Genomic DNA, 12,959 nt, shown 5'->3' with positions numbered 1-12,959 from the left:
TGAAGAGACTGTGCGGTTTCGTTGGTCCCACCACACTGGCAATTGCTGACCTTTCACTTCCTGACACAGCAGTTGTATTTAACTCAGCCACGTGCCCCTGGTGACCCCTCACACACACACACACACACACACACACACACAAAGATATGCACAGAAACACAGCACTCATTCTAAACATGAACGGAGTGGAAAGGAGCTCTCGAACCCAAGCAGAGCATGTGCACTTATGCTCATGGTGTCTCATAGAGCGAAACACAGATTAACTGAGTTTTCCAAAATACCAAACCCAACATAGGTGAAGGAAGACATTTACGGTACACTACAGCTAAGATGGCATTGCTGTCCGACTAGAGAAACTATAAAAACAGTAGTTTTATACATCAATAAGAGAAGAGACAGAAAAACACACAAAGAAAAAGGCCATGTGACATCAACTTTTTCTTTTATTTCAAAATATTCTCCCAACAGGATGAAACTCAAGAGAAGCCCAGAGGGTCCAAAGCCAATAGAGCCGTCTAGAACAGAAGCACCACTCATTATTGCTATGTCACTCTGCTGCAGGACAAGGCGCTCAGGAGGGGTTGGAAAAAAAAAAGAAAAGGGGCAAAACAGAGTCAAACACAGAGACCCACAAACACATTCACTCACACATACAAAAGGAGCTATTTGAAACACAGTGATGGTGAATCTAAAAACTAAGGTCCTTTAAAAAGCTGCAGATGTTCTCCATGCTGACTATCCACCTGGTTTCCAGCTTCTGCATCCAAACTGCTGATACGCATCCACAAGTCCTCAACTTAACCATCGAGGGGGGACGTAGTTAGAGCGCCAGTAATCATAGCGATCCTTCGTAGAGACTACAACTATTGGCGGAGCTGGTTTAGAGATCATAACAGTCGAGTTAACGGCCCCCTTCAGGCAAGATGAAGAACATCTGCAGCTGTCAGACAAAAAGGCTGCAGTCAAATAGTCAAAACAATATGCCCTATGTCTTTTCCTCTTATTGACCTTCGTGAAAAACGTCACAAGGTCAAGGGAAGATGTTTTGAACTCATAAGGAGTACGGAAAAGACAACTGCGGTGCTAAGAGAACCTGACTCGCTAGGCTACATGATTATGTGACAGCAGGTGTTGTTGACGCGGGTCTTCCATGGTGAAACTACAAAGTGCCGAAGATCGACTACTAAAAACGCATCTTAGATACCCTGTTGTTACCACGTTGTTTCATCCAGGCTATAACTTACATAATGATCTGTGTCCCTTGTCGTGTTCGTGAACGACCGACCCTAACCTTTCGTAAAGGATGATCCAGTGTACCCTTTCAGCTGATCCATACCAGAAACCAAATCCATTTTAAACCTATCCCCTGACCAATGGGCTATCCTCATGCTAACCATTCGGGGTCAATGCCTAACCTCAACCATCTACCCACGTGCGTAGAACAGATTGGGTAGGCACATATGCTATGCTAAAGGAGACAAAAGGGAAACATTAAAGCACCTTTCCTCAGCATTTAGAGAACTCGACCAGCTCGCATCATGGTCTCCACTTAGATACTTCCAGGTCATTTCAGTTAGGAATCTTCCTAAGCATAAAAAGACTATTCGACCGCAGCCAAACACTTCATTCCGTCTTTCTGTTTCTGGGAGGCGTGTAGTGATACAGAACGGATGAGGGAGGAGAATCGGGCGAAATCATACTCTAGGTAGGGGAGCTGAGAGGAGTGTGCATACGGGGAACACATGGGATGGGGCTGCTGGTTATCCGTCGCTACTATCACAAGTCTAAAAAAAATTCAGCATGGTACAAAAATTGTCAGTAAAAAAAGATGCTTTGCTGCCATGGAGTCAGAGGGGACGAGTCGGTGGACGCGCCTGAGTCTCCTTACGCCTTCTCCTCAGTCGCCTCCTCCGCTGCTTCAGTTACCTGGATGGACAAAAGGTAAAGAGTCACACAACGATGCATGTGTTAACCATCATAAGGCTATTGCTACAAGTAGGGTCCGATGCAGGCCGAGAACTAGCCTCAAGGGGCAACCGACAACCTTTGCTTGGCACCACGCTCATGTGAAGCTGGAGCCAGGAGGTAGATTGCATAGATTAGCATAAAGAGTGGAAACAGGTTGCAACAGCGAACCTGTCTCTGTTTCAAAAGTTAAAACAATATCCACCTACCAGCACCTCTAAAGCTCACTAATAAAAAAGTCTGCTTTGTTTTTATACGAACAAAGACGTAAGACAGAGCCATGTTTAAGGCTAGCTGTTTCCCCCGTGTCCAGTTTATGCTAAGCTAACCATCTCCTGGCTCTAGCTTCATTTGTAGCCTAGAGTACTTAGAGCCATAACAGTGGTATTTATCTTCTCTTCTAACTGTCTAAAAGAAAGCAAATCATGTTTGTTTATTTCTTTAGGTATGATTCATACATTGCACTGGCCTGTTTTCTTACTAACTCAGAGAAGAGTTTGGGTTCAAATGTAATCTTTACGTAACAGCAGCACTGTTATTCTACTTGAAAACCTGGGATTTGTTCCAAGAAGCAGCTTTATTGCGTTATCAGGATTACGTAACCCCTTCAAATCTAGAGCACGGGCTGTGGTTCGCCTACTGCTTGATGGGGTAGATAGTTTCGGTTTTATGTGCTGAGTCCTTAAGATTTACAACTCTGCACATTGAAAAAAATGTGTCAACAGTCGTTGGGATTAATTCTCCGATAGAAAGAAGCTCAAGAAGTCACAGTGAGATCTCTGTATTTGTCAGTCGCAACAGGAACCTGGTTTCTAAATTCATTTTTTTTAATTAAATGGTGTTTTTTGTAATGCTCTGAGCACAAACAAGATTTAATTCATTGTATTAGGATGTCGTTTTATGGATATCCGCAACATCAGCAAATAAAACCCAAGCTACCACAAGCTGCGAAGGGTAAATTGTTACTACTCAACATAATTTGATGATTGGTTGGTTGCTAGCTCGGATAATTATCAGTAAATGCTTCTTTGCTTCTTTGCATTCACATGCTTGGCTTATGTGCTAGTATTGTGCTTCCATAGAGAAGATGTGTTTAACTAAATTGCTCACTTAAACCATATCTCCTCTAGTATTATTTTCAGGAATCCTCTCCTCTCTATCTCCTCTGCCTGACCTGCTAGTGGAGACAGCTGTCTATGAACAAAAGTGAGCCAATAACCTTCACATCACAGCTGTGTGAGCAGCAAACCCTCCTGCTCATGTGTAAAAAGCTGACCACGGCCCACTGCACTGCACACAGCGACAAAAAGTGCCACACATCCGCGCCTCCTCTCTGCTTCGCATTCTCTCACTCGAACACGCCACGGCACTCCAAAGCACACTGGGTAAATGTTTGCCCGATTAACATTCAATTTCTGAAGTCAGTGTCCAAACAGGCACGCCAAAGACGGGTTAGAAACACTCGGCCATACCCTTAACTCTGACTGTCACACTCTGCCCTCTCACTGACATCAAGGAGGGAGCCGTGCTTCTGATGGAGGACACACTGACAGAAGGACGGGACACGTAGATCTGTGTGTGTGTGTGTGTGTGTGTGTGTGTGTGTGTGGCGTGTGTGTGGATAAGATGTGTATTAGTTATAAGAAAAGGTGTGGTTATGCAATGGGGGAATATAGGTGAGGTAAGTGTGTGTGTGTGTTCATATTTAAACACAAATTGACAGAATAAGGGAATAAAGATTGTTATTTTCTTGTCTATTTCTGACTGAGAGGTTTCTTCAATCATCAACATGTTTTTTTCCCCCTCAGATTTTCCCTCCTCGTACCTCATTGGTCTTGGTCTCTCCATTCTGGGCGGGGCCATCATCCTTCTTACCCTTAGCGCCGCCTTTCTTTGCCTTCGCCCCTTTATCGTCTGCCACCTTCTGCGTGGGAGAAATGAGAAAACTGCATGAAAAATATGTGATAGGACACATAATCAAACTTCTCTCAAAGCGATAAATCATAATGTGTTTCAACAGAAATAACCAACTAGTCTTGGTCTGCTCCCATACTACCTATGTGTCCTTAACACACAGAAAAGTGCGGGACAACACTCTTTGTGTTCTCAGGACTTCAGGCTGTCTGTCCCAAATGCCCGTGCAAGTATTGGAAAAAAGGGCATTTGTGTACTAGAAGATGTGGAAGTTTCATTGATATATCTGTTTTTGAATTGACCTGGTTATGTAGCTTTTGCTTTTCTCATTTGAGTTTCCTTCGCTTGATTTCTGCTTTCTTTGGACTGTGTCTCTTTTTGTGTTTTCTGTCTCTAACACTTATTATAATATTTTACCAATACTTTAATACCCATACATTCATGGATGTTTTTAGGAGGTGAATTAATGAGTCCTGGATACTGGAGATGTAGCTGCAAAGTATGTTTGCATGTGAGGAGCTCTGTGTGAGGAGCTCTGTGTGTGTGTGTGTGTGTGTGTGTGTGTGTGTGTGTGTGTGTGTGTGTGTGTGTGTGTGTGTGTGTTGTTTTCCACAACCAGTGGCCTTGGTCACCCACATAAACTAGTCGTTAGGGGCAACCAAGGGCTTCACACTGTTGTAAATTTATGGGGATATAAATAAAATCATTGTAGGCACAGTCTGTGTATGTGTGTGTGTGTGTGTGTGTGTGTGTGTGTGTATGTGTGTGTGTGTGTGTGTGCGTGCGTGTACTTTACCTTGACGATGGCCTTCTTGGGCTTGGCCTCAGGCTTGGGTGGAGCAGGTTTCTGCTAATTAAGAAGAAGTCACTCAGGACTGACCAACACAGTGCATCGTTTTTGGAAAAATACTATCCATCTATTATCCATATTATTATTATTATGAAGCTTGACTTTAGTCCCTCCTCTACACTCAGAGCCATTAGTGTACTGTTTAAAACCCTGTCAGCCACGAGAGCTGCTTAGAAAATGCATTTCAACTGACGGGTTGGCTTCCATTGTAGATATTAATAATGATGAAGTACTTGTACCATATTACCTAAGCAATAGGATCTGACAACATTCATGTGCTGAGTAGTTTTAAATATATGCTTCTTCAAAGGGATCTGACCTCAACTGTCCAATGACTACATGAGATAGGAGTTCAAATTCTGGCCACTCAGTGTGAGAGGGTTTGCTGCAGAGCCTTTCCTGGCCGCTGAGCGTGGACCACATTACCCTGAAGCCACGGACTACAGTAACACTGCTGTGACAAAGTGAAATCATGTGATCCTCAGAATATCTCAGTTTTGTTATTTAGAGATCACTGACACTCTGCACGGGACGATCAATGAAAGACATACTTTCTTCTTAGGCTGGGGGAAGTGGGGCTTGACATTTAGCCTCCAATTACCTACATAGGAAATCGCCAACCATACTACAGACTGTGCTTTTTGTCACGCAGTCCAAATAGTCACTTATAAACCACAAAGCAGTGAGAGTTTACTGCCAAAAAATTCACATTTTAAATAAATAAGCTGAGCGCTAAAGGCGTTCAAAGACAAGGAACTTTCAGATCAGGAAACGTGAAAACATTTACAGCTAGCATGTTTACATAGTCACACCAAAAGCTTAAAGGCGTGGTTTGACATTTGGGGAAATACACTCTTCCTTCTTCTAACCACTCTTGTGTCTGTATGTTGAACATGAAGCTACAGCCAAAAGATGGGTAGCTTAGCTTAGCATAAAAATTGGATACGGGGTGAAACAGCTAGCACAGTGAGTTTCCAGTAAAACAAGAGATTTGTAGTTTTTTTACACTTTGGTTTTTGCACGGATTAAAAAATATGTCTAAATTTGAGAGCTTTAGAGGTGCGGGTAGTTTTTACCTTTGGGCAGACACGGACCTAGCTGTCCTCCCCGTTTCCCGTCTTTATGCTAAGCTAAGCTAACTGGTTGCTAGCTGGGTAATGAGCATATTCCCCATAGACTGAACAAAATATGGACATCACCCATAGGTTTCTGAAGAGCTGCCGTCAAGCTCCATGTGGGTGGATGCAGCAGTCGCCATCGGGCAGGCTTCACTCATGGCTAATCCAAAAAGAGGTGGAGCATTGGTGGAGACGAGGAGGGCCGAACATAGCCTGTAGTCTATGCTAGCTAACTATCACTTAAAGCAGTGAAGCCCTCAATTATGCATAACTTTAAGCCTTAATAGAATTGAAACAGCTGAGTTATATAAAACTCACTCTCTGTACAGTTAGCTTTAGAGACCAAAACTGTTTTTTTGATCCAGGCTGTGAACATGTTTATTTCTGGTCCAGTCACAGCCTGGTCCTGGTCCTGGTCCTGGTCCTGGTCCAGTCCCAGCCTGGTCAGATGCTTAAATGAACTGATGAAGCCTCTTGGATGAGAGAAGAAACATCTTCCTAGACAAATAACCAAGTCCAGTTGCTTTTGACTTTCTTTGGGGGTATCTATGACCTGGACAAATAAGAACATTTGCAGGCTTTCTGTTGCAATGTTTGCCATTTTAACATGTTGGGAACAGACTCACTTTAGGAGCCAGTCTCAAGTGGCCATTCAAGGAACTGCAGTTTTTGGCACATTGGTGTTAGCTTCATCTTTCAGCCCAGGAGGTTGTCGCTCGGGCCAGACTAGTTGGTTGGTTCTTCCAGTCTTTGTGCTCAGCTAAGCTAATTGACTGCTAACTGGATAGCAAGTATATTTCCGCAAATGTCAAACTATACATTTAAAGTGCACATGCAAATATACAAACACATGCAAAGACTCGATACGGGTTCAACATGCAAAGTACAACATATAAATACAGACGGCCTGTATGGCAGAGCTGCTAGATCCCATAAAATGATTGATTAATGATTCATTTACTAGATAAAGTTAGTATGGTTACTAAATAATAATGTCTTTTACTAGGGTTTGGGGAACAATTTGAATGCAAACTGAAAAGTTCCCATGAATAGATTTGGTTACTGTTGAGTCAACTTCAGTAGGGGGTCTAATTAAGAAGAAGGTGCTTTATTGTTACTAATATTACAATTGTCTACACTCATTTCAATCATGCAGCCCTACGCATCAACAAGGCGTTGACACAGACCAGACTGAGGACGGACAAAGACAACAGAAAAAAGACATGCATACGAAGACGGACATCATCCCCAGGGAGTGTGTTTATGGCATTTGTAAATTGCCTGGATTAAAATCCATGAAGTGGGTGAGGACTTTACTCTGAGCCTTGGTAAAAAATGACACTATCCCAGAAAACCTGACACGGGATGAGGGGGAGGCAGGGAGAAGAAGGAGAGGGACAGCGAGAGAGGTGAAGACAGGGAGGTGAGAGCGGAACTTACCGATGACAATCTCTCTGACCTTCTGGGGGGCTACAGGAGCAAGGGATGATCAGTGAGAGAGAGACAGTGACAGAGAGAGAGAGAGAGAGAGAGACAGATATCAGTTGTACCTTTGCGGGCTCATCTTGAGTGCTTGGCGACTGCTAAAAATATCCTAATCATTAACCTGTCATGTGTCTATTGTCTCACTCACGCGCACTCTCTTAGCACAATAAAACACAGCACGCCAACACGCCCACACAAAGCACACAAACACACCCGGAGCGTTTACCTCTTGCTTTGTGACTTTGGAGGCCTCTTTGCCCTCATGACCCTCTGGAGACTGTGGGAAATGCAACAAGGAACGGAGAGACCATTAACAGGGTACGCGGGTAGTTCTCTGGTTGTTGTCATCTACCATCATCAATGCATTTTAATTATTAAATAATAAAAATGAGATGGGGTTCACTTAGGGTTGGGCCTGGGCCATATATCAACGGGATCTTAACTCTATACTGTATATCTGGAAGTCGTAATGTGGCATAAACATTGTTTTTTCCTCATTTTACCAACTGCATTACAGTAAAGTGACGTCATCCACACCAGACTTACCAGACTCTTCTACAAACTGTATTATTTGCCTTTACTCACTTAGTCATACCCTCTATTATAGCCACGTTATTGATGATTATTTGTCAAAAAGCTCACTGTGTTAATGTTTTGTGTCAGCCCCGATAGTCAACCCTACAATATAGATATTGAGGTGTTTGGTGTGTATGATTTTCTCCATATGGCCCGGCTCTAACCAGGGTTTCCTCTGTTCAGACACTGACATGTAGCTCATCCTCTCTGTGGAGTAACACAGGCCGACAGAGTGTGCTATTAATTCAAGGAGAGGTCAAAAGGTTACAAACTGACTTAACACATGCTTCTTCTGTAGGAAAGCGCCTGACTTTAACATAAATCCCACTTAACAATAATGATATTATACATGTGTTGATTCATCAATTATCTAAAGAGACATTATCTGTAACTTTTTGGGTGATCCATCAATCGTTTGTCATTTTATTAGCAAAAATTACAACTCCACTTTGATTCTTTTCTGGGTTTCTTTGTCTTTTATGATGATAAATATAAAGATTAGGTTTGGAAGCGCTGGTAAAAACATTTAAAACATCATCCCTGGCTTTGGGGAATGTTTTGATATTTTCTGACGTTTTGTGGATCAAATAATTAACTGAATGTTTGATAATGGAAATATTTGTTCATCCTTGTGCATAACACTAGTTTTGTACATCACAGAACTTAGTTAGAGAGTCCTGTGTTTATAATAAAACATGTTTTAAAAAACACTACAGATTATTAATGGTAGCCTATTAGAATAGTCTTAACATATTGAGGATTTAAATACAGTTGTTCACGGTGTCAATAATTCTAAGAACCATAAATGTCTAAATCGTTTTGTATTTTTCTTAAAATAATAGAAACAAACTGTGATGTTTCACATTAGTAAACCCTCATTTTAACCCAAGTTATTTGTTTTTAACAGTGTGTTTAATTGAATTTTACATATTAGAAACAACAATAGTGTACAGATTTAAATTCAGCATACCCCAGAACAGACACCAACCACCCACCCCCATCACTCCAGCACCATGCCCCCAGCTGATGGACAAGTATAGTTAAAAGTCATTTAAAAACTAATTTAAAAAAGAAATGATGATGATAGAGGAAGAGAAAAAGTGGGCAAATAATTAAACAAGTGATGTATTAATATAATATAATATAAGTGATATATCTATAACTAATATATTAATGTATGAATAGATTAAAAAAATAACAATTGTAATACTCAATAAAACACAATAAATGACTAATAGGATCAATAAAGAAGTATAAATATCTGGGTTAGCAGGTAGAAATAAATATAAATCAATTAAACATTAATAAATAAGTTAGTGATGATAAAGAATATATAATAGTAATATATATTAGATATAAATATCAACTCTTAATGTACTTGTACCTCATGCAATTCTATATTATCTGATGTAGACACGTGATCTCCCGGGGATTACCGTTTTAATGGAGGCATCTTGCTTACATGCCAAGAACCGAGCTCCCCGCAGAGTAATGGAGTGTAAACATGTCAACAACCAGCCTGTTTAGATGACCACATGAACATGGTGAGATGCTCAGGCTGCAGGCAGGTAGGGACAGTGTCCAGGGGAGCCCACCCCCACCGGGGAAAAAAAAGAAAACGTTGGTTAAGCCTGCAGGTTGGCCATCGCATCATTTGCATGTGGGCGACCTCCGCCCCGAGAGGCCCCCCATTCTCTGTCCTACGCAGACAATGGTAGTTTTCACATGGCAGAAAGGCCAATTTCCATGTATGCACTGATACAATGCACCGCAGCTCGTCGTGCAACACTGTTTAGATAGTGCCACGGCCTCTCTTTTTTTTTTTTTTTAACGCAGCGGCTGCGATTGTCCCTGATCCCCTCTTTCTATCCCTTTCTCCCCGCCTGGATGTGGGTCGGTTCCATCGGCTTGGCGCCTACAATTCATCACCACCGGAGACCCAAAATGAGACAGGGGGTGGTGGTGAATTTTTATATATATTTTTGCACATTTTACAGAATCGATAAGTCTTATTTATGCTCGAAACGCGCCTATGAGAATTAACACCGCGCACGTCCCCTACGGGATTTACGCATCCATCCATCCGGCGGGTCCGTCTGACATTCACCAGTGCGCACAGTGGACGGGGGAAAGGGGGCAAACGAAACGACCCCGAGAACGGCCATTAAGATGAACGCATCGACATGTACAGTGTGAAGAGGATCGATGTCATAATCGCACCACACATGCACGCGGGGCCGTGTCTAATACACCTGAAATGTCGCGGGGCGTAGAGACGCGCCCTCACCCTCAAACTTTGGCATCGCCTCACCTGCCTCGACGTCGCCACACACAGAAATCGCGCACCACTACATTTTCCTCAAATGCGAGAGCAGGGAAAACTACAGTGAAGTGAGCCGGACGCCACACATACACACACACACACACACACACACACGACACTTACCTTTCTCTTGGGCATTTTTACGCGTGAGTGAGGACAGAAATAAGGTCAAACTCGAAGGTCCGGTCCAGGCGAATTTGAACTACCTCGAAATACAGGATCGATATCTAAGCACCTTCGATAATATGTTGATTATATGCACTCCCCCAAAACTCTGTGCCTGCCACGGCCATTGGATAGAGCAGTCAAAATCCTCTCCTGTGCTGACTCCTGATTGGCTAAACCCGTCTCCATGTAAATAATAGCCGCGTGGACATTGGCCGACAGTCATCGGAGGGCGCCCGTGATTGGCTACGCGCTCTTTGTGCGCAGATCCCACCAGACGGCGATGGTGAGGGGGGAAAGTGGAGGCAGGCCAATGAATGCGGTGCCGACTCTCGGTGGATCTGGGTAATGTAGGATGAGAAAGAGACAGAAACAACGTTGTAAATAAAACACAAAGGAGCAGAAAAACGGGCACAATGGCACAATGTGAGCCACAGAGGAGCTCCAGAAACTCTGGCGGTTATTGTGTCTTGCAGGGCTCCCACTGCTGTAAAGAACCAGAGTAACCATACACCAGACTTAGCCCATCACTGCAGATGCACCAGACCCTGTAGGGACATGTCCGTAAAACAATACAATTAATAAGATCACTATAAATTCATTATTGCAGACACATTAGACCACTGAATGAGTTATTTCATGATCAGGACGTTTTTTTCCATGGGAGTGTAAAGTTCATTCTGTGTGCAACAGTGTTTCATTTGTGCTGCTCTCTCTACTAAGACCAGAGTTATCCATCAAAGTCTAATATAATAAAAATAATCCTTATAACTATAAGCTATACTGTAAGCTCGTATACGCATAATAAACACATTCAGATTCTTAAACTGTGGCAAACAGATTTTCTTATTATGAATTCATAAGCATTTCACAAATATATATTTTCATAATAGAGGAAAAGGTTGTGTCTTTGAAAGCGAACTCTTATGTGCAGAGACTAGCATCATGGTTCAAAGTTTTCTCTCTCATTACCCATCAGACACCTCCTCTGTGGGCATCTGCTGATACCCAGTGACAGAGATGGGTCACCACACGGCTGATGCTCGCTTCACCAAATAGGCTTTATACTTAAGTTGCTAATCACCCACTTTCCTGGGGAAAGGTCAAAAGTCAATGGACAACCCCGATAAGGTAAAGACAGAGGAGCCCAGGCTCTACAAGGAAAAACAGTACACTAATGGTCGATTAGGATGTGTCTCCATCCAAGGGGACAATTCCAAGTTTTTAACCTAAAGTTACAGCACTAAATCTGGTGGACCCTAAAGATCCCCTTGGACCTGGGTGCACATGCGGTTCTGTTTATACCCCATTAGGTTTCTGCATACATGGATGTGTTATGGCGAGCGGTTTTAACATTTAATCGACTCACACTCCTATATTTTAGATAAACATTTCTCTACCCTGACTCCGCCAGATGGATTGATTCGCATGGTTCTCATTTACTCAGCATAGCCATCTGGGAACTCTGCTTTGGAGATCTTTTGGGAAGGGGCGAAAATACTGGTTGCTAATTGGATAAACTATCTGTCTATCACCAACATACGGGCCAAATCATCCAATCAGAGTCACAAAGCGTATGGCGTACTAACAGCATCGAAAAGCTCAGAGAGTAAACAGCATTTTGATTAAGGATATTTGCCGTTTGGAATGGCTCCAATATAATTGTTTTTAAATTGCTCTTCAAAGTACTGTGTTGCTGGAATATATCCCATTTTTGCCAAAACACCAATTTGTCTACAGAGCTTAAAAATAGGACCGCAACTAACAATTACATGTTTTCATTACTCATTAAACTGGCAATTGGGTTTTCAATAAATCAGTTAATTATTTATTCAATGAAAAAAACAACTAAAAAAAACATGTATATAAAGCTTCCCCGATCCCTCAGAGCCCAACTAATGGTCCAATTTATTATCATATTACAAAGAAAGATTTAAGAAACATTTCTGCTTAAAATGCTTAACAAGCCATTGTTTTCTATCTGTGAAAAGCATTTTACGTTAAACTAAATCAGATTTTCTAGATTTTTGAGATCTGCTGCCACAACAAACGGGTTATTGCTTTGCTATTTACTCAATTTGTAATAACTTTCTATGCATCCAGTATTATAGAAAATCTACCAATTTTGCAACAGTAATAATCCAGAACCTCTGAAACAATGGCTCTCACCATACTCTACAACGCGTACCTTAAGCGCACCATTTTAAACATAGAAGGCCAAAAAACGTTCTACAGAGAAATCCACAAAAGCCACCTCAACATTCTTGTGTAGCGTGACAATAGACACAGAGAGAGAGCTACGAATCTCACAATAGACAGAGCTTTCCTGCCCAAACGAACAAAACCCTTCATGTTAGAAGTCAAACCAGAACACACAGGATCAGGTAGCTCGATGGCCGCTCCACTGTTCCCACATGGATTCACACTGTCAGCTGAATGGAAGGCAAAACACAATGAGGAACATGTACGACACACACACACATACATGAAAGAGAGTAACACACAAAAGAAACAACCCCAAATATGTTATGTCTGAAATGTTTTATCCACATAGAGAGCAGTT

At 42.2% G+C, this 12,959-nt stretch overlaps 1 protein-coding gene across 5 annotated transcripts; it reads right to left on the bottom strand.

Annotated features, from left to right (window-relative positions):
- Positions 1-437: 437 nt before the first annotated feature.
- hmgn3 (high mobility group nucleosomal binding domain 3) lies at positions 438-10,489 on the bottom strand. 5 transcript variants are annotated; one of them, XM_083934268.1, is made up of 7 exons: positions 10,355-10,489; positions 7,559-7,609; positions 7,288-7,317; positions 4,676-4,729; positions 3,791-3,889; positions 3,438-3,537; positions 438-1,926 (listed from the first exon to the last, which is right to left on the bottom strand). In XM_083934268.1, exons 1-7 carry the CDS (start codon positions 10,367-10,369, stop codon positions 1,919-1,921), a joined length of 357 nt encoding a protein of 118 aa, XP_083790394.1. In that variant the 5' UTR covers positions 10,370-10,489; the 3' UTR covers positions 438-1,918. The 5 variants fall into 5 exon arrangements, with proteins under 5 accessions (XP_083790394.1, XP_083790395.1, XP_083790397.1 ...); XM_083934269.1 differs by having other exon boundaries at positions 4,676-4,726; XM_083934271.1 differs by lacking the exon at positions 3,438-3,537.
- Between the last annotated feature and the right edge of the window lie 2,470 nt (positions 10,490-12,959).

This window comes from Echiichthys vipera (assembly GCF_963691815.1).
Source record: "Echiichthys vipera genome assembly, chromosome: 19".
NCBI lineage: Eukaryota > Metazoa > Chordata > Actinopteri > Perciformes > Trachinidae > Echiichthys > Echiichthys vipera.
Note: the sequence above shows the minus strand (reverse complement) of the source record. Positions and strands in the feature narration are given on the sequence as shown.